The following is a 25,100-nucleotide window of genomic DNA, read 5'->3' as shown; positions in this document are numbered from 1 at the left end:
TGTTATAACTTTTCTAGTGTGCCACAAGCCAAAAAGGTTTGGGAACCACTGCTTTAGAGTCAGATTTACAACTCTCATCGACATTCTTCGCACGCAGATCAAAGATACGACGCTACATCGTTTTTGTTGTTCTTTGTGGTATTCCTCGTGCTGTTAGACTGCAATAGTCATTTACACCAGGCCGTTATTATTTATTTTGATTCCGCAATTGCCGACTTGTAGCAAGGCCCAATTCTAGGCTTTGTAAGACCTTGTTTACGCGAATCAGCTGACGAGTAGGATCCTAGATAGCATTTCTGAACAATTGAACATATTCACAATTGAAGGTATAGCTGAAAATCCATGTGACCTTTCAGTAGTTATTGATTGTGGACACATAACTACATCTGCAAGTGAAGGTATTTGCTCTGCATACATTTCGATATTGGCCGCAGGCGTGGGGTCATCGTGATTTGTAATCGTAATCGATTACGAAGATTACAACATTTTCGAGTAATCAAAACCGCAATCGATTATATTAAAGAAAATAACACAGTAATCGGAACCGATTATTTCACATATCTAAAATCGATTTCTTTATCAAGGAACGATTACTTTTGACTTGTGCAATGACCGACATAAAAAAGATCATTTCCGAACAAGGAATATTACGATATTATTATAGGTTATTGATAGTGGAAACGTCGGATTTCCTTATTATTTTTTTCCTTATTATTACACCCCAGGTATTAGCTTTGCACGTCGTTGGATTTTAGCGAAATATCAACGCGTAGCAAATATATATTCAATGTAGTAGTATGATTAAAAGAACAGCCGCCATGCGTCTCATGTAAAGACGTTTTTCGCTTGCTCATTTCAACATCAGATTTGCAGATTCATTCTTATCAAAACAAGAGCTGTATGTGCAATGTAATTCAGATAAGTTTAATAATCATTTATTGTCCGAGGCCCTTTTCACGGTTCCGGCGTGTTTATTGCACCATCATAACGTAAACCGAGTTATCTAACAACAGTGTACCGCGAGGAGAACTCCAGGGGAATACTTTCCTTTATAATGTTTTAAAATCTCGGCGAAAAAGCAAGATAATAACGCCGTCATTGGCATAAAGTTGGGCCATGGATGGATTGTGACGTAACCAGCAAACAACGTTCTCTCATGACGCCTTCTCATCTCAGTCATTATATTGTATTCCAATATGTGTTCAAGGCTCAGGTTCTAAGAAGTAAAATAAATGTAATTGTGAATATTCGTGATTACTTTTCCATGTAATCGTAATCGACAGCTTCGAGATTTTGCTGCTATCGTAATCGCGTGATTCAGCAGTAATCGTGATCGCACTCGATTATAGCCTATTGATCATTTGATCACCCAATGTCTTAGCCATTGCAACTTACTACAGCATCTTCGGTTCGCATTGTTTCACTACGCTGCGATTGTCGAATTGCTTGGTCAACAATCGGGGTAAGACAAATTAATTCGTGCCTCACCGATTCCTCCTCGTTTATGATGACGAATTGTACTACCACAGGTGAGGCTTGACTTGTCTGTGATCACTTCTCCTTTCTCCCCATATTTTTTAACAATAAATAGGCAAATTGTGTAACGGTGGGTATCCATAAACATCGGTAGAAAAAGGCCAACATAATCATTGATGCTCATTGATGCTCATCAATCATTGATCAGTGAGTGCCTCATTTGCGTCCCCTATTAACCGCACATTACATGCATATTTTCTCAGATTCTCAGTCTCTCCACTGGTGAATTACATCGATTTCAATTTCTGGATTGTAAAATGCTAGTAAAATATTCTTCTAGTTCTCAGTTTTTACAGTCAACATTAGCTTGAATTTGCTCACTTCTTGCTCAGAATATATAGCGAGCAAGAAACAGAAAGCTAAATACCAATGTAGATCATAAAGATCAAAATCGAATTTCGTCACGAAAGAAATGCAACACGAGAGACTCATCTCCCAGGACAAACGAACAAGGAAGTGGCCTTCAGGATGAAAATATATATTTCGGTCCCTTTTCTCAGCAACCTATAAACTGTTTCGGATCCCGTTAAGTTCGCAGTAAAATCAAGGTGTATATACGTTACGAAATATTGCTGCGTAACGCCATTCTCGCAGAGTTTAATTAGTAGAACGTGATTCATATAGATTTCAGACAATCAAGCAATGCCTTAGGCCGGCCGCAAGACCACTGGAATTACGAAAACAGTTAACGGGTGCAGTGGAATTTGACGTGACGATGCAGCAACAACAACACTACCAGGAAGAAACGGTCACTTCGGTGAGTCTAGTAGTCGCAGGGGGTAAATCATGTGGAGAAACCCCACACCAGGACAAAATTGATGCCGTATCGGAAGATTCAGAAGAGTAAGTTATTTACCATGCTGTTTTTACTTGTTAACTTTTTCCGTGCAAGCTGGACCGCCAACTAAATTTATAAATCGCATGACATTTAGAGCTTGCAAAAGATTCGTATCCGCTGAAGCAAGATACTCAAGCGTAAGCTTCATTGTGTTGTGCAGACCAAAATGCGTGCACACCGACATCCAGATAGCAATCCGGGATTAGATACTACTGTGTAAAAGATCTTGGGATGTTACTTGGCTCGTGACCTAAGCGGGGCCTGAGAAAAGGGTTAGCATATTTTGAGATCCGAAAATGAGGAGGATGCTTTTTAAAATCTCTGAATACTGTAATGCCGGAAAAGAAAATGGTTAATCTTAAAGGTTTTCGACCAATAGTACCTGTGTAGACTAATATAAAATAAAAAAGTCATCACTTTGACGCGACTCGAATCCTGAGTTACCCGCTTTTTTACGATAAGTCTGTGGTGTTGACTAAAAAAAAGGTCAACACTACCCGACCTCCGTTTTACCCGATTTTTTACGAAACTCTGAAGTTCGCTGCGACGAGGTCGAGTTTTTGATGGTATTTTAATATTTTCTGTAGAAAAAGAGGACAAATTCCCAAGAAATGAGGACATTTAGGCGTATTACAAGGACACTTTCAATTTATTGAAAAAATAGGACAAATCCTCTTAAAAGAGGACGTGGTAACCCTACTGAAAAGATTAAATTCAAGAAAATAATCTGAGTTCCTTTCCGCGCCCATGGGATAACTCAGTATATAAACAACACTAAGAGCCATGGAAGATGAGTCGTTTTTGTGACGTCATAGCGCCTTGCAAAATGTTCGAGTTTTCCAAATTTTACTCTGGTGTCGCTAACGACTAATCCTCCCATCTTATTAGTCCCAGCAATTGTAATAAAATAACCGGTGTATTGTTATTAATTGCTATTAGTATATATATTTTACGTTGATCGACACACTGAGAAAGCCAACACGACTACAATGTCTGAATGTTTGTAAATATTGTAGATTAGCGATTGCTTCCCTGTAACCGACATACCGCCTCAAGACCGTATAGTTTACGTTTAGTACTGACACCATCCTTGGATTAATGGATGTTTGTTTGTGTACGGTTATGAAATCAATTTCGATATAGCATATGATGGTTGAAATTAAGTGTTTACGCCACAGGGTCGCCAAGTGTACGGAAACAGCAATGACATGGCAGAAGCTTCACGAATTTATTTACGCAAGATTGACAGTCAGCAGCATTTGTTGCGGGACTACATCTTTGAAATGTACTCTACTTATACTTTCTCTGGCATACTTTCTGTCTGATGCAACCATAAATGGCGTTTTTCCAGTCTCCTTATCAAGTGTGGAAAAACAGTAAGTATACAATACATACATTTAGTCCATAAAGATCATCTGATATATTTTCATTGTATATGAATTCGCGAGTCACAATTCCACCACACTGGAAGATCAGTATGACGTCATGATATACGATATGATATAGCCTCCCTTTCTTTGATGTGATCACTGGGCTGTCACAATGCGCGATGTCATATTCAAGTCGGAAACATACGAAATTATTTCTGATCAAGATGAACTGGAAATATTTTATTTGTTGTCGAATCAATGATATTTCATCCTTTTCCCGTGTGTATAAGTTCATAATAAGTGATAGCCTACTCGAAAACTCGACTTGACGCCTAATACGACTTTCGGATACGAATCACGCATGTACTCCGTTTTGTCCGGCCCTAATCACGAGGTTTTAGGGTCCTACAAAATATATTTATTTCAAGTTGAAATTTGAAAATTGATATCTTGAGAATTGTTTCTCCAGCTAAACATCTATAAAACGTGTCTGTTCGGTTATATTTCTCCAGGTGCAATTTCCAAATCCGAAGCGTGATTTTATTGCAGATTTCAACTCAGCACCGCAGAATCCGGAATAATCGGAAGCATGATCGATATCGGTGCGTGTTTAGCCCTCATTCCCACAATATATCTCGGAGAAAATATAACAAAGCCTAAGTGGTTGGGCGTCGGTCTCTTGATGTGCGGCGTGGGGGCCATTATTTACTCCATACCCCAATTCGTATCGCCCGTGTACGAAGTGAGAGATGAAATCAAAAACTACTGTGGAAACGTAACCAACGCAAATTGTTTATCATCGTCACCTTTAAGGCATTACAGGTAAATGTGCATGATGTAGATGAATTAATGATATCCACGCACTTACGAGAAATGTCGTATAGATTGTCCGACTTTGGCCTATGGATGATCATTAATCTTACTGATTTCGACCGAAGATATTACTTGATACCGGCAATGTTCCCGATCCAATTAACGTGACCTTTTATCGTCACCAGAAATTCCCGCCGAGCACAAAACAAACCGCGCCACTGCGCAGGGATGTTTAATTTCACGTCTCCTATATGATAGCTTTAATATTTCCCAAACAATGTAAGTACGTTATCGATTTGATTATTATCTAAATATAGATTTATCTTCATGATTGGAATGACCTTGTGCGGAGTTGGATCTGAGTACGCTTTGACGATTGGGGTGTCGTATTTGGATGACAACGTGGAGCAGAAGTATTCGTCAACCTATCATGGTATTTATGACATTTGCATCGGCTGCTGCTTATAATGCAATGCTATTCTTTTCCTCTTGAAAGGAATTTTTTATTGTGGAGGTGCTCTTGGCACCGCAGTTGGATATTTTTTGACGGGACTCTCGGTGCGTTTATACACCTACCCTCAAGAGAGGTAATCCGCATCTTAGAAGAATATACAATACACATCGAAAGCTTACTATATGATAGGAAGACGCCCATAACTGTTTTCGGGTTCGAATATGTACAAGATATGATGTGATATGAAATAAGTTGAATTGGACGATAGATCACTTTACTATAGTTCAGTTTAGGACAAAAGAATACTGTAAAGGTGTTGAATGTAAAATTAATATATTCGCCAATTCTGACCTCATATCCTATATAGATACTATAGTCTTTAATTTTGTCATTTCGTAATTACCTAAATTTTTAATAGCCTACTTCTATACTTCGCAATGCTGAACATTTATAAAGTGTTGAGAACGAGTCATAGCGCCATCACAGAAGATACCAGACGTTGTTCTAAAATCGAATATCGGCGGACTATACTGACAGCGGCGTTTCCACGATCACATTATCGAGTCTTTCTGTTACAGTACTTCAATCGACCTCAACAGTCCCTTGTGGGTCGGGGCGTGGTGGATTGGATACATTGCGACGGGAGCGGCTCTGATTTGCGTGTCACTGTGGATATTTCCGCTCCCAAAAATCCTTCCCGGATCTCAAATTACACAGAGCAATCGCGAGCAGAGAACAGCGGGCATGCCATCACGCCGCGTACGACATTTTCGCCACAGGTTTGCAGAGTAGTACACGAATTTAAATCCGATACCTGTACTTGGCACTCATACATCACACAACAAGTTGGTACTTATCGTTAAGAATAGAATGCCAAGATTGCCGACCCGCCAAATGTAACACCGGAGCCTACGATATCGTATAGGCTCCGGTAACACGCTATATTTCGTGAATATTTATAATCACGTTAGCTCATATCGACGAGATGTAGAGAGTAATAAATACTGATTTATTCAGAAATAGGTTTAATCTTCTATTGCCAACACAAGATATCTCAGACAGCACGCGACAAAAATCAAAGCGTAACAAATCAGAAGTAAACGTTGCCGTCGTTTTAAGTATCGAAAACCTATATAGTATTGGGATGAAATTTGTATTTTGTGTTTGGCGTGCGGTTTATCAGATAAGGAAAGTATATGACCACCAAGTGACTCACATCCTACGAATTCAATAGAAAATGCCCATCTCTGACCTACCTTATTTTAACAGAATATTCTATTTGTTTAAAAACAAATTATTCATTCTACTGTCCCTGTCAGTCATTCTACACAAGGCGCTATTATACGGATTCATTACCTACGGAGTTAAAATAGGAGTTGAAATCTACGGCTTGACTGCGTCGATAGCTGCATTTGGATTGGGTAAACATAGAATTTGTTTCACTTCCCTGTCGCAGTACACTAATATAATGCCTCCCATCGTTTTATCGTAGGATCGTTGGCTATCTGTTCATCCGTCGTTGGCTTTGCATTGGGCGGTATCATCATCACCAAATTCGAGCTGAATCTTCGCGGCATACTTATTTTTCTGGTAGGCTGTTGCATCGTATCCTTCCCGCCGACATTTGGATTCTTGTTACGCTGTCCACAGAAAGGTAAATCATACGTAGCCTCATAGCGCAACGGAAAGTCACTTCATTTGAACCTATATGATATAGCTACGTATATCACCGAGAAAATTGATAAATAACAGATTTCATTTGGGCTGAAAACTTGCAATCACAGCTCACACTTTCATATGAGACGTGCAGACGTAGTAGTGGTTATAATTGTGCTTGGTTTTGATATGCTTACACTGTAATGACTATATCACGGTATACTTAGGTATGTTTCGAAATTACCCATAACGATGATACGTTTGATATGAATCAACAAGGCAATGGCAATGTCGCGTTCTAACCAATCGCAGTTCCAAACTAATTGATGCTTGGCTATAGATTTTATAGGCCGATCCCGAAACTTCAGAAATAGCCACTACATAATATACCGATGCTGCGAATATTTTTTCGCGAGTCTCGAGGGCCTGAAAGTAAGTAATTCAAAAGATATAAATTCCCTATATTGACAACATTGAATTCACGTAAGTATTGCAAGGAATGTCCATAGATTTTACAACATGCGCTTACCAGAATTAACACATATCATTTTTATAGATTTCGCAGGAGTAACCACCCGGTGGAACGACAAATCCCCAAGTTTGATAGATGCATGCAACTCAGCTTGCGGTTGCATAACTGACATCTACTCGCCGGTGTGTGATGACAGTGGGACCACATACTATTCGCCATGCCACGCCGGTTGCACCTCACAGATGAATCGCACCGTAAGAATAAAGCATGACAGAGGGTTTCCGCTGCACTCCAAGTACGATTACGTTTGAATTATGCTCTGAAGGTCTTTGGAAATTGCATCTGTCTCGAGTCGAATTCGTCTACAACAGTGTCATCGAGCAAGTGCAGCGAGACTGTTTGCTCAAATCTGTATCCCGTCACGGCAATTTTGTTCGTGAGCTTTTTCAGTGGATTTCTCACTTCCACTCCAAGCACTCAAGCAATTTTGCGATCAGTCGCCTTCGACGAGAGGACAATGGCTTTAAGCGTTACGGTAATTACTCTTTTGTGACGTCGTAAGTAGGGCTGGGCAAATCGAGTACCTGAGTGATTCGATTCTGAATCACGTATTATGCTTCCAGTCGAGTCGAGCATTCGAGTATCACTGATTATGACGTATTAACAGTGTATAAGAGGTCAAGGTTCAAATATGTACCTTTATTAACGCAACAAAGAATAGAATGCATGTTATTCATCACATTACTTATACTTTGGTATTAGTTCGACCCTACATATTTTACTTCACGTTGGGACAATGTTGTGGGAGGATCATGACTTCGAAAATGTGTTATTTCCTGTAACGTTCTTAATTGTGTACTGTGTTCCGTATGTTGCGATACGGTCAATCAAGGTTTCAAGGCTTCTACAGTATAAAATAGTACCGAAACCATAATTGCCGTCGATAAAATAACTTTCAGTGGCGAGGAGCGTATAAATTGAGTACTCGAAATAATCGTATTTTGCTACTCGACTCGAATCATTAAAATTATGCGATTCAGATTCGAGTACTCGAATCATTGTGCCCAGCCCTAGTCGTAAGCAGCCCTGCATGGAGCTACAAACAGTTGCTATAGGTTGTCCAAAATGTCGATGTATTTTTCATACATATAATCAGAGGCGGACAGTATAACGAAATACTTTTACTTCTACTTCAAATATATTTTGCATACTTAAACGGCTTCCTGAAGTGGTTATTTTTAGACTACTTACACAAGAGTAAAAAGTAACGACGTTTCGTTTATTACTTGAGTACCAACTATGAATACCTTGACCACATCTGCATAGAACATGACCAACGTCTCATTTGCCACAGCTCACTGTTTAGAAGGAAAGGTGATTAAATTCGATATTAATTGCACGATATCAAACCATCATCAAATTAAATGGCTTACTCCGGTCCGGTTGCTGGCTATATAGAGTTTTCACCGCATTGCTTAAGCAGTACCAGAGAAAATTCGAAACCGTAATATTAGTTTTATCTTGTGGTATTGCTCACGTTGATCTTCTTTGCAGCACATCGGAATATTATTAGGCGGTAGAATGTTGGGTCGGCTGGTGTTTTCGCACGGACTTGCCAGTGCTTGTTTGGTGTCAAGCACAGAGTGCGGAGAGGTGGGATCCTGCAGGTTATATGACAAAGACGCGGCTGCCGTAAATATCACAATCATAATGGCGACGGGAAAGGTAAGCCATGTTAACTGCGTCGCGGCTTCAGTTTATGATAGTAGAATATAAATCTTTAGAACAGTTATTCTTAAACTGGCGGGCGTGAAAAATTCCGAGGAGGCGATCCCTCTGCGGTATACATTTATGAGCTCGAAATGAGTTTTAGTTGTTCTGAATCTACAAACGGCACTGATGATTTTAAATATATTCTAAACGTCATACATTCGCCGTGGAATCTATGTATCGATGTTGCATTCACACTTTAATCGGAGTTTACATAGAGCAGAAAACAACTGTTTTGTTACGATTCCAAACATTTCGGAATATAAACTAAAACTGGTCTTTGAGATTTCTTCAAGAGTTCGCAGTTTCTTGCTAATTCATGCGGGCTTATATCGTATTTTCGAATCTTTTTCTTTGGAAATGTGCGTTTTTGTTCGTCTATCGTCTCGCTAAGGTTCATTTGTCTTTTCTGGATTCGAAGTAAATTTATGATGAAAATGTGATTTTCACCCATTGTGCCCCACCTTCCCCTTACGCCAATCATGATTTCTCGTATGCCTCACTTTCTTATTTATACCGTGTGTTCAGTAATTTTCACAACATGTTTGACCATCGCCAAGGGGGCCGCGTATCAAAAGTGTTAGAAAGAATGTGACTTCATTCGCAATTCTGCGAATGACTTGGTTTAGAACCACCGCTGGAAGTAATAAAACGTTACGGTTTCAGCTAAGATATATGCGATTTATTAACTTTGAATTTTGACTAATATTAAATACATAAATTCATGTTTAACAACATCGGTGCACTTTTATCACTAATAAAATCATTTGGGTGAATTTCGTAATCGGGACCCTGCAATTAATGGGATTGTCATGTTTAGATTTAAACATGATTGATGAACAAAGGTATATCTTAAATAGTTACTGCAAACATATACCGACTATAGATTTGAGCACAAATTCATTTCAGACATTTTGTAATAAATTCGCTATTGTCCGCATTGCGTTGGAAACTTGAAACTATATAGTCCAATCAATCATAGTTGCCGCGTTAAGCTATTAATCTTAGGGTAGTTCAATTAGCACCGTGTCTACCTAATGCTCATTTTAGATCAAATAATACGATTAAACACCGCACACAGGTGCATTTCAACGTTAAGTATCATCAAAAGGGTTTCACGATGTCGAGGCAATCGTTTTATCGAATTATATTCATTAATCATAGTCGCAATCGTAGCAGGCGGAACAGATTTGACTACCTGTATAGTATTATAATCGTACATTCTCAATATCACTTCGATTCTTAACATTTATCACGCATTTTTTTGAACAGGCACTGAGCGCAATTTTCGTTGGAGTCGCCCTAGTACTAGAGACATACCGACCGGGCGGTGACACGCAAAAATAACACAAAAGTGCTGCTGGGATCTCATACTGGAGCGATTGATATATTCTATTTATAGTTTGATCATTTTTTGTTCAATATATCATATATGTTGCGTATATTTTCTACTCGTCGACTGCAATTCGTAAAGACAAGACGAGTTTCCCAGTAGAATAAAGACTTGATTGCAGACCAAATCCGCTAAAATCAGGTCAGTTTCAGATTGAATTTCCGCCATATTGAAACAAAGCGATTATTTCCATATACTTCAACATCAAATATACTGGTGCAATGGCATAATGAGTCTTGATATAAATATCAATATGGATTGGATATATTTTACGAAATTAGAGACTTATCCACTTGAGGGCTTGACAATAATGGAGAATGATCACTGATCAGGGAACTCTAATTGATCATCGACCTTCATTAAATCACGGATGAAACATATGCTCGGCTATATAACTATAGCGCTACTATTCCGATTTTTTCATATTCAATCCGAAGAAGTGTGCAAGGAACACAGACGGAGGAAAATGTGGCGTTCGTGCGTTTGGCTGATTGCCGCGCTTCTAAAATTGGGTAGATATCACTGTATACTGAAATTGGCAAAGTGGTTATAGCGGCTTGCTCATTAAATCATCAACAAAACCAAGAGCGTCCATGTCACGTATGCCTTTTACCCCCATTCTTCCTATTTGCCGGTATATTTTTGGTATAGTTGGTCTGTATAGGTAGGAAATATATATACATATATTAGAATGGGATAATGCCAAACAAGAAATGTACATTTATTTTCAGTTACCGCATGTATACGGTATCTATTTTGCTAAATGCATGGTCCAGCCACAAGTCCTCTTAAATAGCCTTTGAGCCTTTCGGCTAAGAAAATGAGTAATATGCGTTTAAAAATTGCGATAACATCAAACTCAAACTAGTACAGGGCAAGGTGAAAAGCGGACTTTTATTGTGTTTCAGTTACATCCGCAGAGCCGAAATGCGGTCAGGTTCCAGCGATGAGTGGAATGAAGACGCCCACCAGGATCGATAACCGCATTGTAGGGGGCGAAAATGCTATCAAAGGAGAGTTCCCGTGGCAAATAGCGCTTTACCATCAAAAGTAAATTCCTCACAAAGAATTGTCGTGTTATGAGTGAAAAATTATAGCACATACTATTCTACAGGATACAGACGTGCGGCGCTAGCATTATCGGGCGAAAATGGATCTTGACGGCCGCTCACTGCGTCAAGTAATGACACAAATATATTTATAGATATATAAACCAAAAGCACCTTGGTTACTGCTATCACAGTTTTACATGTGGGCTGTATAATATAGTCCGGATAATATAAAGCTAACAAAATGGCGGCATATCGAAACTCGTTTACGATAGATCGGGAATATACTTCCCGGGGTGCCTCTGCCTAATCATATGCATAAACTGGGAGTCTATACATAGCTTCTCATTTGTTACCACAGAAATAATTACGGAGTTTACACAGTCCGAGCCGGAGAATACGACATCAAAGGGTTGGACGGTGTGGAACAAGAGGCTGATGTCTTACGAGTAATCAAGCACCCCGACTATGACATTCCAACCTACGACAACGATATCGCGATATTGGGTATGACCATCATTCCACTATATGTACGATCGACGGTGCAAGTCTTGATGTTATTTTGATACATTCAAACAGAGCTCACAACGAAATTAAATTACACAAAGTACATTCAACCTATCTGCCTGCCAGAATACAATGAAATTCCGCCTAGCGGCACCAAATGTCAGATATCCGGTAATCAAACGTTCATTTAGCTTATTGGTCCATCGACTTACAACAATGTTTCTACGTAGGATGGGGAAAAGTCAGCCCCGATGTGCCGAGATCGAACATACTTCAAAAGATCACACTTCCAGTCAACGAGTTTCAAGAGTGCAAAAGACAATTCGATAAACTCTATCCAACATCGAGGGGTCGTGCGAGTCACCCGCGAGTGACTCGCAATATGCTGTGCGCTGGATTTCCAGAAGGCGGCATCGACGCTTGCAAGGTGATTCATTGACGCACCCCGTTAACAATGTGCACAAGTTCTGATGTAGCATTCGAAAAGATTTGGTGTGTCATTATACATTTTAGGGTGACAGTGGCGGCCCAATGGCATGTAGGAAAAGTATTGGTGGGTCAATGGTGTTATATGGAATCACATCTTGGGGAATTGGATGCGGAAGCAAGCTGCCTGGCTATTACGCACGAGTTGGACACTACATCCCTTGGATTCGGCGGATAATGAGTAACAGTCACTTATACATAGCATATGGAGAAAATCGCGTGTAGAGAAAAAATTGCAATGCCTCTATATTTTTATCCTGGCTATGCCTCAAGAACCGAGTTGAAAATCTGTTATACCTTCTACCAATATCTAGCGGGAAAGATGCGGCCATCAAATCCCTGTGTCACATATCTTCTAAAACTACGCTTTTGAGTGATTGCGTGAACCCCCTAACTGCGAAGTTTGGACAGGTGGGCTGGTGACTATAGTGTCGCCGCTTTCTCTCAGCGCTAGACACGGCGTAATAACCAGTTGGGATACAATTATGAGTGTCCGCATCGTCCGTGTCAATATTGTGGCTTGAGCATCAGACAAAATATTGACCCAAGTCAAAATCAAGGACTGAGCTTATTTATATGGGCAATATAGCTCCATCGTTGTAGTTTCAGCATCGAACATTTATGGACCCCTTAAAACAAGTCCACGGACCATCAAGGGTTAAGAACCCTGCTATGGGTAGCAATCGATCTAGAGCTGGTTTGATTTACGCGCTAATAGCTACCTCATTGGGTCGAAAATTTTACAGTGCCACACTGTCCCAAGAAACAAAATATTACAGTATAACATTCACATTCTTATTTACTAAATTCGTTACAGAAGGTATTATATCGTTCTGTCTATTGAAGCGCAGATAATCCAATTTCTTCTCAAATGGTCATTTCTCTGAAATAGATGGAAAACCATCAGAAGAAACGGAAAAGCCTTGCAGCGGACCGGGTGTATTGATCAAGGGGGAAAAGACAGCATTCATACAAACAATGGGGTATGCTGAGGGCGAATACAAAAGTAATCTGCATTGTACGTGGACGATTGAAGTAAGCGCGAAAGTGTCATCAAAATTGTAGACTATCAACTATATAGATTCTAAATGTGCTCTGACCAAAGCTCCCAGGCTCTCACGAGACGCATTTCGCCATGCTCAGATTTTCGAGCTTTGATGTCGAAGACGATCAGACATGCAATTATGATTACGTCAAAGTGTTTTCCGGACAAAATAACGACCGATTGCTAGGTAAGATTAGTTAGAGATTTCCAAGAATTCGTTCCGTGGTATTTGGTAGGCCTGTAGGCCTATCCATTGGATATAATCGAAATATCAGCTTGGTGTAATGACGACTGCATGCGGTGAGGGTACAAGAGAAGAAAAAGGCCATTCGGCAATCCCCCAATATATATTACATCTGTTCCGCGTGAGCGGTATCTAAATTATACCTAGAAGTGGGCCGTGCTGCAATTCGGCAGATACATAATCATGATAAGAATATGGGCCAGGCGCAAACGACCCGGAAACACCATGAATATCACAATCACCAAGACTATATATGACTTGCAACATTTTCTCAAAGGTACCTTTTGTGGATCAGCTATACCGACTCCCTTGACATCAAACGATTCCATGAAATTTAAAGTGGTGTTCCACAGTGACGATGGCACAAATCTAAAAGGATTTCAGGCTTCTGTCAGCCTAATCGCTAAAGACGAATTTCTTGGTACGTTGGCAATGGCAAGTTTGTCCTATGTCGTCGCTGGAGCATGAGACACAGCTTAATCATAAATTACTGCAAGTTATAGGAAGTAACAAGTTATACATCAAATGTCACAGAATCGAACTGTGGCTCGCTACGGCATATCCGTACGCGTCGAAAAAAAGTATTCGGTGAAAACGGAGTTATATCGTCGACGCAGTATCCAGAAAAATACTTACCTGACACTGAATGCGAGTGGAACATAAGAACGACCCCTGGAAAAACTATACAGGTATGTATTTTCCTTCTACATTTAACAGCCACATAGTATAAGGCCATGTCCTATGTAACAGTGGTCCCCAACCCTCAGTACGCGGAAAGATTTCTGCCGACCTTTGTTTCGTTATCACGCTTCAGTTTTCAAATTCCAAAACCCAGAGAACGCGGCACTCTGGCGGCGCATTAGTGCTGACAGATGGTAGGCAACCCGTAGCCAACAATTTTCGAAAATTCGGTAATCTTTCACTGAATAAAAGATAGATGATGGGGATATTTGAGAAAGATTTTAATCCAGATAACTAATGTAACTAATTAATAGTACAACTGATTTACGATTGAAACGTATGAATGTTTGATGAAGTACAATGAGATTCGCATCATTAATCTTGGAGGCTCATGCTGAAAAGGGGGCTTACCCATCTCAGTCAAGTTCATGTGCCTGTCTAGTGTCTATAAAACCTACATTTCGGGTCTATAGGGCTCTGAGAATTGACAGTAACATCGCATGAAGTCGTAGGTTCGTGGTCGCAACTTTTCAGGGATTTAGTTAGCCGTGGTAAAACTATGTACCCGATACCAGTCCGCGTGCAGTGGTTCTCAACCTGGGGGCGCGCCGGCTTGGGGGGCGTGAAAGTATCTGAGGGGGGCGCGAATAAGCGGTCAACTGAAAAAAATTTCGCGCTTTGCGCAATTTACCTCCAATTCACGCGCGTTTCTCTATATATAGACCGAATTTCATATTTTTTAATTCTCTCATCAACAGTCATAACCTTCCATGTTATCAAACAATATTTTGGGGTTGCTAGCATCCCGGTTAGATTTTGTGATGGCGATAAGGGGGGGGGGGGCGCGAAATTTTTCATTGTCATAAAGGGGGACGTGTCTAAAAAAAGGTTGGGAACCACTGGCGTATAGAAATTGGTTGGGGACAACTGCTGTAACGAACACTTTACATTCTATAGATTTATCATTTTAGATAGCTATTATTAATTAGGCATTGTGACCGGGTCTTCGTGTTACGTGACAACAACAGCAAAGATGAGGACGAACGGGGTTTCAAAATATAACAATAATATCGTATTAATGCAAATATCATAATGCATCGTTCATCACACAACATCGTAACAAAGCCATTTTATTATCCTCTCGAAACTGAAATAAATGCAATATCGAAGGACCAATGAAAGCCTATATAGCTCAGCCTCAGAGTATTATATTTGCATTCCTAAATAGCTGACATTCGAAGATTTTCAACTTGAACCGCCAAACGGCAACGGCGAATGTACCTCCGATAGCGTTACAATATACAACGGCAAGAGGTACTGGTGGGAAGGCCTTGATTAAATGTAGCCGCGATGTAATCACGTCGATTTTGTGTAGTTCTGAAACCGGTACTGAGATAGGCCAGCCGCTATGCGGCTCGTACGAAAATGGATTCAAAGTAACTTCAACCGGACGGCGTATGACCATCAAATTCAAAAGCGACGGCGAAAGCGAATGGAGAGGATTCAAAGCAAGTTACAGAACTTTCGAGAATGGCCTCCCTACTTCTGATGCGAATTTTCCGGACTCTTTGGAAGGGGTTGCGGTGAGTTTTCAATCTTTCAACCACGAATAAAATGAACCAGAATTGAAGGGAATCGCCATTGTTCAGAGGTCGCATGATACAGTCGACAGTGAGCGGTCGAGAGAATGCGGACATCTAGAGTTCGACCTCGACACGACCAAAACCTCGTCAATCCTCGTGGACGGGGAAGCAATTTCAGCGAATTCGGCTCCATGGGCTGTAGGTGTTATTTATAGCGCAGCATACCAAAACCTCATCACGCATCAATTTTATTTTAGCTGTCGAATATCGAACACCGTCTAAGGATATGTTCAAACTTCCTCATAAAAGAAATTATAGGCATATGCGTAAAGTTTTATCGGACATGCGACGCAAATCGTCCAAATTTCTACAGTACTATATATATTTGTTATCATCTGCTGTAATTTCCTGGTTCAAATTGTCATAAACTGGAAAAGCACACAACTCATAGCCAATTGGCCAGTGCATGCTATGGTACGGGGTTTCACAGTTGGATTTCATTTTGAAGAAACAGGATTGGATTCGGACTAGGGAATTTGTCCGCACCGCACTAATAGCCACTGTGTTAGTCACCGAGGTCAACATCCAATACTTGTAAAACTGCTGAAATTTTGAGCTTAATTCATGAACCTAATTTGAGGTTCGGTGCGGCGACAACTCTGGAATATAAAATCGAAAGACATAGGCCTACTTGCCAGGAAATTGCGCCATTAAATTTAAGACTAGTCATCTACAAATCATAATCACGGTCAGAAGATACTTGGTTGTGTCATGGTGTTATATCTTCTACCTTACACTCTACAGGCACATCTAAACTATTGTTACCGCGCTTTGGATGTCATGCGTTGTAAAACGTGTTACGGTACTCTGATCGACGCAAAATGGGTGACGACGGTAGCGCATTGCTTCGAGTAAGTAGTACACGCGGCACATTTTCACATCTCCAATTGAAACTATGTGATCTAATTCGAAAATATATATATCGCATGTACTTAAATATAGAGAAAACTCCGAATTGATATCACTAACTGTGGGACTGGGCAGTGACGATAAAGACGTGGAGGAGAAGTATAAAACTATAATCAATGTCGAAAGAGGTGTGCAAATTGCTGTAGCAGTAAAACAATTTTCACATGTCTGCTTGATTCAATTCGCAGTAATAAAATATCCCGGGTACAATAGCGCTGAACTCTCCGTAAACGACATTGCGCTGGTAGAGCTTGAGAAGCCGGCGCCGAGTATTCGCCAGATACAGCCCGTCTGCATACCCAGCCCGGACGTCTGCTTCGGTCCCGGTATGTGTAAATAAATGGGAATATGCGAATGAAGTTCCGTTGAACGAAAACTGTGTTTAATAGATACTGCATGCCAAATCATCGGTTGGGATGGGCCTGTTACGCACGGGCCGGACATCAGAAAACTGCGAAGAGCGCAAGTACCATTGTATACTGATGAATCATGTCGAGCAGCGGTTGGAAATATCGTATGTATACAATACAACAAATCTTATATGCGCATTGCGCATACATGGCTTTAGCGTGGAAATTCATAGCAAGATTTATTCCAGTATCACAAATCCATTCTCTGCGGCGGGTTGGAAGCAGGCTTGAATCACAAAGATCAATGTGGACCGGAATCTGGAGGTGGATTGATATGCCGTTCCAGTTTGAGCCAGCCCTGGATGTTATACGGTATTCTATCACGTGGCTACGGATGCATAGAACCGGGAAGCCCATCACTTTATACAAAGGTAACGTATATGTTTCAAGAATGCCGATGTAGGGTATAGGCCTATTCGTTTTCTTTAGTCATATAACGGATAAAATAAACTATATATGCTTCGGGTTGGCAGTGTTAGACAGGAATATATACATATCGCAAACGATACAACTATCGTGTAACATCATTTGGGCTATATGCTACGCGTAACGTTACATTACATGTGTAATCTAGTTCAAGATGTTTACGGTACTTTTACTGGGCGAGTAGAATCAAAGTAATAAAATTTTACCATCACAGATAAATGTCCTGTCGGATTGGATAACGGGGGTAATGAAGAAAAACATTACAAAACATCCAACCACTAAGACAATGAGCTGCTACGCCGTAAATAACAGGTAGGCTACATAATTACCATTTGTAATATATGCCGTTGCCTTTCGTTACAAAGGCCAACCTGCACTATCTTCATCGACAATTACCTTGATTAATTTTGCCTTGATAACAGGATAGCACTGAACGAGCTGAAGAACGACCCTTGCCACACCGAGCAAACACTGAACGCTGAGAGTGGTGTACTTACGAGCAAGAATTACCCGGAGCCGTATGGGGAAAATCTCAATTGCGTGTGGAATATTATGTCGCCAGATCCTACCAAGTTCGTGATGGTAAGTGGCTAAGGCCTGCATTACGTATGACTGCTGAAGATCGCTGTATTTAAATTAATCTTATAGATCACCTTCCACGACATTGACATTGAAGGAGATGAAGATAGGTGCTGGGATAAGGTCACGATATTTCAAGCCCACGGCAAAATGATGAAAACGCCAATATGCAACGGCCACGAGCCTGTCATTCCCTTCTTGGCCGTGGGCAAGGCATCGATTCACTTCGAGAGTGACCGCAGTGGTGATTTCAGAGGATTTAATTTGACTTACAGATCGGTTAGTGATGATGAAATCTCGAAAATTCTGACCCAGGCTTGATGAGTGCTTTGTCAGGTATCCGGTATCACGAGAACTTCGAATTGCGGCAGTAACTACATCCTATCCGGTAACGGATCCATCCAGTCGCTTCGCTATCCAAGTGATTATCCATCAGATTTGCATTGCGAATGGCTTCTTCAATCTGAGACCAACAAAACGATAGACCTCGAGATTACAACAATTGACCTGGAATTGGACGAAGGGTACGTTGTGACCGAATTGAAAATTGTACTGTTGAAAAACCTATACATCATGATCGCATGTAGCCAGTGTTGGGATCAAGCCACTACCTTCGAGTCACGAGTCATTTCGAGTCATTGCACATTTTGACTCGAGTCACGTCAAGTCAGTCGATTTCTGGAGGTGACTCGAGTCAAGGCGAGTCAAGTCAAGTCAAGTCACGAGTCAACTCACAATTCAAGTCAAGTTGCCTTTTCGGAGTATGGGGCAAGATTATACGTCATTGCAATTTGCTAGCTGTCTGAAATACAGATTGCGGGGTCATTTAATCTGAACCGATGAACTAATATAGAGTTCGAAGAAATCAAGTCATGACTCGAGTCATCCCAACACTGAATAGCGCCATACCGGATACGGCGCATTTGCGCACAACACGCGTAGGTCGCGGTTTTGGGATCAAACATAGGCCTACCTATAATGTCAATTGTCACACGGACCTAGGATCGAGTGAAAACATGAAAGTAATGGCAATGGACTCAGGAATTTGAGAATTGATTATTATTAATTGTGATGATCTGATAATAAAATCAGAAGATTGTGAAATTCCCCAACTATGTAGTATCAAAAAGTCACTTTGAAGAACGACTTCATTGGAACTGGAGTGGTCATCGTTATAGAGGAGAACGTGTCGATTCATTTCGATTGCAAGTACACGATTCAGTTTTTCCAATTATGTCAAAATGATTAATCCCTCTTCGGCCCCGTGGCATATTGGGCAAAGATTGAAGTATGTCATCTACGCAGAGGTGGCCAGAGTGATCATTTCATAAAGGTGGCGCATACATATCCCGAAACTACTTTCTACGTTACAAAATCTGAAGTGAACAAAGTAAATGGTTTAGTCTAAGACAGTGGGAAGTAAAGTGGAGGTACTGCAAAAACATAACTACTTCAGTAAGTGAATTACAAGCAGGCAAAACCAACTGAGTAATCTGAAAAAGTAGAATTACACCATTGCTGATCAGTATGTACCCAATGCATGTACCCAATACGAAATTGACCAATAATAATGTTCTATCAATAGCTCACCGTTACCTCACTATAGACCAAGGGTGGGCAAACTTTTCAGCTCGCGGGCCGCATTCAACATCTGAATTGATTCGCGGGCCGCACTATAATAAAATCGTAATTATAAGCCAAAACGCAATCGTTTATTCAATTATATAAAGCAGTGGTTCTTGAACCATTTTTACTGCCATCCAAATCAGAGTTTTATTGGCATCTCGCGACCCAAGCCTCACACATTAATCGTATGCATTTTCAATATAACTATGCTACATTTACGGGAATGTATACGATATAGGCCTAGAGAACGTGCAGACAGCAGTCGTACGCAATGCAGCTCTATGGAACGTGTTTGACTCACGCGATTTCCAATTAGAGTGTGTTATTTGATCACGGGTCGCGCTTGTACTGACTTTCTACTCAGACTATTCGGTACCAACCATTTCGACGACCGGACATATCAATATCGAAGGTATTAGCCAACCAGCGACGGTTATTTTGGTTTTATCGCCGGCAAAGGTCGGCACATTTTTATAATCAAGCCAAGTTGTTGTGATAACTTTTCTACGCGTTTCGCTGATTGGCCTATAGTAGTTAAAAGAAATTCAACAAATAATACATATCAAAAAATCGCTCGGATGCCATCGCGACCCAAAATTATAACCCTTCGCGACTCATACTTTCAGGATCCCTGAGATAAAGTAACCGAAGACGTGGAGATACATATGAATGTATATTAGCACTTTGACTGCCAACAATTTACATGTTGATATGGTGATAACGCACACGCGTTAGAAACATTACCAAGATTTTATAAACTGGCCATCCTGAATCAATTCGTTAAAAATAAGGGATGAAACAAGGTTGTGCTGATTCTTAGGATAGGATGGAAATTGGAATATGTGAGCAACGATCGGCTTATTGATATGTTGATTCTGCATCTGGTCAAACTTCAGAACACACAATTCTGACACCAAGGTGTTACCTTTAAATGAGTTTCAGCAAAGGACTTACTGTATTCAACTTGCCTTTATCACGTTCTTTTGTGAGGACGACATCAACATAATATACTATTGTCTCAAACATAATTCCATTGATTCATTTTGTACCTCATAATTTGATAAATTTTGCCTATAATTAGGATGTTTGAATTCAAAAAGTGTTTTGAATTGCAGCGACGAATTCATTATAATAATGTCATATTAGGACATGCAATACGCATTGCGTTACCATCGACGCCGGAACGGAAGTAGGCCCACCTATAAGTTGATTCTTTATTGATTGCAGCCGCTGTCACCTTCAACTTTCAGCTTTTAGTATTGCTTTGTACGACTAATTATGGATGAGTTGAGACCGAAGTTATGAATGATTTGCAACTAACTGCTTATATAGAGGACAAATCTACCAAACACACACACGCACGAATCGTTTTTTCCGAGTACAGCAATGAAAGTTCTACTCTAAAATCACAATTGTGATCCGAACTCACTCATTTCCGTTTTGATTGTCTTGGATATTTAGCAACCGAAGCGTTTCAAAATGCATAGGACCCTAGGCTGGGCTATTGTACTAACAATAAAATAAGAAAATGCAACATTGAGATTATAACTTAATCGATTTCATGATAAAATGTATTTAAAAAAAAGTTCAATCAAGTCGCCTAGTAATTTGATTTTCTACAGCACATTTTTATCAATATTTCTATCACGTTTCTCGATGCCTTCGCGGGCCGCACAAACTGGGCCGTAGTTTGCCCACCCCTGCTATAGACTATAGCAGGGGTGTCAAACTCAACTTGCGTCGCGGGCCGGATTCAAACCTTCAGATCGCGCGCGGGCCGAAATTTCAAATTGTTACTTACTGAAATCCGTGTCCGTGTTTTCATATGAATACTTTGTTATCAAGCCTGTGTATGTGATAGTAGATCACATCATAGTAGGACTTCGTATCATGGGGTTCAATTTTAGTAACACCTTCATTCGCAAACAAGGATTAGAAAAAGTGCGATGATTGACGGGTTGAATACAGTTATACACCGGTAAAACAGTGGCAATATAAGCTGACATATTTCTAAACTTCCTTTGTGTTAGTCGTAATCTGGCGTTAGCCCTGGATTTATGGTTCCGGTGAAAACCATTTTGCCCCTGATTAAAATCGATTTTAATCGAATAAATAATACAAATCGTGATTTTTTTGTCTTTTTGTACTCATAATAACAACAACACGAACAAAAGAAAATGGTATGAATGACGACCATCTCAATCAAGGTGATGAATGATAACGCCTAAACTTTAATAATGTGGGGCTGTGAATCATCATCCGCATAGCTGAAAAGTTTAACCTATGTGGTCATGATAGCTGAAAACGTTCAGCCTATGCGGTAATGATGTGTCGTCGCTAGAATCATTACTGATATGTTCTAGTAGCGAGGAAACATGTTGAGTGAAATCCGGGCCATCCATAATAGTTTTGCAACACTTAGGCATCATTCCGTTTTCGGTATCTCACCGGTGCCTCTGAAATAGCGGCAGCATGTCGCGGACAACTTACTATCTACAGGAAAAACACTAACATATTGATTGACTACCGCTCTTTGCTCTTTTCCCGTCTGTCTATCAATTAGTTGAACTATACTGGTGCCGGTGACGAAATGCTATCTCTGGTTTGTATAAAATACACATGATTGTCCGATAATAAACCACATTCATGAATAATAAACCAAAATAATCGATAAAATCAAAATGGTGACATTAAAATAAAAAATCAACGGAAAATACCTGATTTAAAACAGCATGATTTAAACCAGAACCCTAGGATTGCGTATGCGCCGTGAGTATTACAAGAGATGTATACGCGCATGTTGGAATTTGGTTCATCAGTGTTAATTCGCGATTCAGGTTTTACAGTGAGCCAGGGACCTTTTGAGTCAAAACTGATACGGAGGTGCGACAACATATATTTGAATCATAATTTGGTGACTATTTTATTCGCAATGTAGCATGATATTAGGGTTTTACATTTGCCTTTTCGCATCTGAGAAGAACTACTTTTCGGAATTGGGTGGTAATGTCAGGGACTAGGTTTCTAATGGGGTCTAAAGTGAAACCATGTTACCGCTATCGTATAGCCTAATGCTGTTTAAAAATAATTTTTTTCGGATTCTAGCCATTAAATTGTCACGTTGTCTTAAAAACGCTGCTCACCAAATTCGGTTCAATTCCAACAAATATAAGCCGCCGCAGAGCTAATTAACGTATTTAATTTGTTAAAGAAAAGAAAATAAAAAATAAAAAAGTTTTTGTCAACCCCGTGAAATTGTTGATTTGTCTTCAAAAACGGATACTTGAGTTTTTCATTGATAATTCTCGGATTATCCTTGATTCGTGGATAATCCGAGAACCATTAACGAGAAACTCAAATAACTCCGCTTCTACAGGTTGGAATCTATTCAAATTTGTTTAGCATCACTTTTTAAGACAACTCAACTATTTCATGGGGTTGACAGATAAATAATTTTTTTTATAAATTTTCCCCAATAAATTCAAAATTTTAATTGGCTCTGCGGCGGCTTATACTTGTTGGAATTGAACCTAATTTGGTGTTCAGCGTTTTTAGGGCAGCCTGACAATTTAATCAGTGAATGGCTGGAATTCCGAAAAAAAGTTATTTTTGAACAGCCCTAGTGTCGGGTGATTATAATGTGGCCTATAAAAATAATTCAACATTAGTTGCCTCACCGGCCTGCAAGGTACGCAAAATCTACAATATCACAACCACATGCGTTCGTTACAGGTGCCACTTTGACTATGTGGAAGCGTACGAGTCTGACGAGGACGGAAACGAACTCAGCACACTGGGGCGGTGGTGCGGACGTGCAAATGAATCTAGGGTCACTGCGTCCAAGCAAAATTATATGCTTGTAAAATTCAAGAGTGACAGTTGGGGAGAAGCAAGTGGATTCCAGGCTGTATTCAATTCTTAAGCGAAGCCTAGCTATATATGTATAAATATCGCGCAGTGATCAATCATTGATCGTCGTATTGCTGCATAATCTAGTACTAGTATAGGCTACATAGCCTATGTCTCTGTGTCTACCTATCGCATGAAGCATTTTACATAATCCTCACAGCATAACGAAATACAATTCAATGAAAACATGGTTGATTGGCTGATGTATCTCAGGCTAATTGGATTTGATTTCAACAAAGGAAGCTTCTAAAGAAATAAGTCAGGTCTGGATGCTGTTATACAAACTTAGTCGGCAACCAAGACGAACTATTTCCGATAAGATCACCACCATCATCCATACATACAGGGGTACATGGTATGCACTGTGCGTCACGTCAGACGGGGGAAGTGACTTAAGCTGACCGACTGAACCGTCGACTCAGCCTCATCGCAAATGCGCACGAGAGTGAGAGTGTGAATGCTCAATCGGTTGCGCAACGATATCCAATACGCTTGCCGTTTGCTCGGCTGGGCAAATTCGAGTACCTGAGTGATTTGATTCTGAATCACGTAATATGCTTCGAGTCGATTCGAGTATTCGAGTATCACTCATTATGACGTCATAACAGAATGTAATATGTCAAAGTTCAAACAAGTACCTCTTATGCCAACACAAAGAACACGATGCCCGTTAGCCATCACATTAACGATACTTAGTATTTTTCGACCATGCCGATTTCATTGAACTTTGTGACAATGTTGTGGGATAATCATGACTTCGCAAATGTGATATTTCTAGCAGGGATATCTAGAACTAGATATCCCTGATTTCTAGTAACGTTCGTGGCGTTGTACAAGTACTTTATACCCTGTTTTGTATGCTGCGGTACGGCCAATCAAGGTTTCATGTCTGCCAAAGTGAAAAATAGTATTGAAGCTATAATTTTTGTTGATGAATTAACTTTCAGTGGCGAAGAGCGTATAATTTCAGTACTCGAAAAATTCGTCTTTTACTACTCGACTCGAATCATGAAAATAAATACTCGATTCAGATTCGAGTACTCGAATCATTGTGCCCAGCCCTACAGTCCTGACCTACTCCCAGTCGGCATGGCTGCGTCACAATACCAAACTCCATTAAAATGCAAATTTCGAGGCTAATTTTGGGGGGTTTCGGGGCCACCAGGAGAATAAAATTTATCTTTTCGCAATCAGTACCGCAGCAAACCGGTCAAAAATTACCGTCAAATTGCGTTTGAACAAATGGAAAGTGTGACGTACTTTGGGAATTTCAAGTATCCTACA

At 40.2% G+C, this 25,100-nt stretch overlaps 2 protein-coding genes across 4 annotated transcripts; both read left to right on the top strand.

Moving 5' to 3' along the window:
* Positions 1-817: 817 nt before the first annotated feature.
* LOC145450684 (solute carrier organic anion transporter family member 4A1-like) lies at positions 818-10,351 on the top strand. Of its 3 annotated transcripts, XM_080329188.1 has the most exons (13): positions 822-2,084; positions 2,161-2,379; positions 3,553-3,750; positions 4,294-4,566; positions 4,875-4,990; positions 5,054-5,144; positions 5,590-5,790; positions 6,281-6,432; positions 6,504-6,665; positions 7,224-7,393; positions 7,465-7,674; positions 8,694-8,864; positions 10,182-10,351. In XM_080329188.1, exons 2-13 carry the CDS (start codon positions 2,252-2,254, stop codon positions 10,254-10,256), a joined length of 1,947 nt encoding a protein of 648 aa, XP_080185314.1. In that variant the 5' UTR covers positions 822-2,084; positions 2,161-2,251; the 3' UTR covers positions 10,257-10,351. The 3 variants fall into 3 exon arrangements, with proteins under 3 accessions (XP_080185315.1, XP_080185314.1, XP_080185316.1); XM_080329189.1 differs by lacking the exon at positions 10,182-10,351 and adding an exon at positions 8,924-9,244 and having other exon boundaries at positions 818-2,379; XM_080329190.1 differs by lacking the exons at positions 822-2,084; positions 2,161-2,379 and adding an exon at positions 2,420-2,646.
* Positions 10,352-10,495: 144 nt separating this feature from the next.
* LOC145450679 (ovochymase-like) lies at positions 10,496-24,006 on the top strand. The gene is made up of 24 exons (XM_080329184.1): positions 10,496-10,814; positions 11,211-11,352; positions 11,417-11,482; positions 11,713-11,858; positions 11,931-12,029; positions 12,089-12,285; positions 12,372-12,525; positions 13,237-13,379; positions 13,450-13,576; positions 13,911-14,054; positions 14,168-14,322; positions 15,543-15,628; positions 15,690-15,897; positions 15,964-16,095; positions 16,702-16,808; positions 16,900-16,994; positions 17,055-17,192; positions 17,256-17,380; positions 17,465-17,647; positions 17,917-18,014; positions 18,125-18,284; positions 18,351-18,560; positions 18,618-18,805; positions 23,640-24,006. Exons 1-24 carry the CDS (start codon positions 10,673-10,675, stop codon positions 23,827-23,829), a joined length of 3,435 nt encoding a protein of 1,144 aa, XP_080185310.1. The 5' UTR covers positions 10,496-10,672; the 3' UTR covers positions 23,830-24,006.
* The last annotated feature ends 1,094 nt before the right edge of the window (positions 24,007-25,100 follow it).

This window comes from Botryllus schlosseri, chromosome 11 (assembly GCF_051294905.1).
Source record: "Botryllus schlosseri isolate E-star chromosome 11, Bs_hap1, whole genome shotgun sequence".
NCBI lineage: Eukaryota > Metazoa > Chordata > Ascidiacea > Stolidobranchia > Styelidae > Botryllus > Botryllus schlosseri.
Note: the sequence above shows the minus strand (reverse complement) of the source record. Positions and strands in the feature narration are given on the sequence as shown.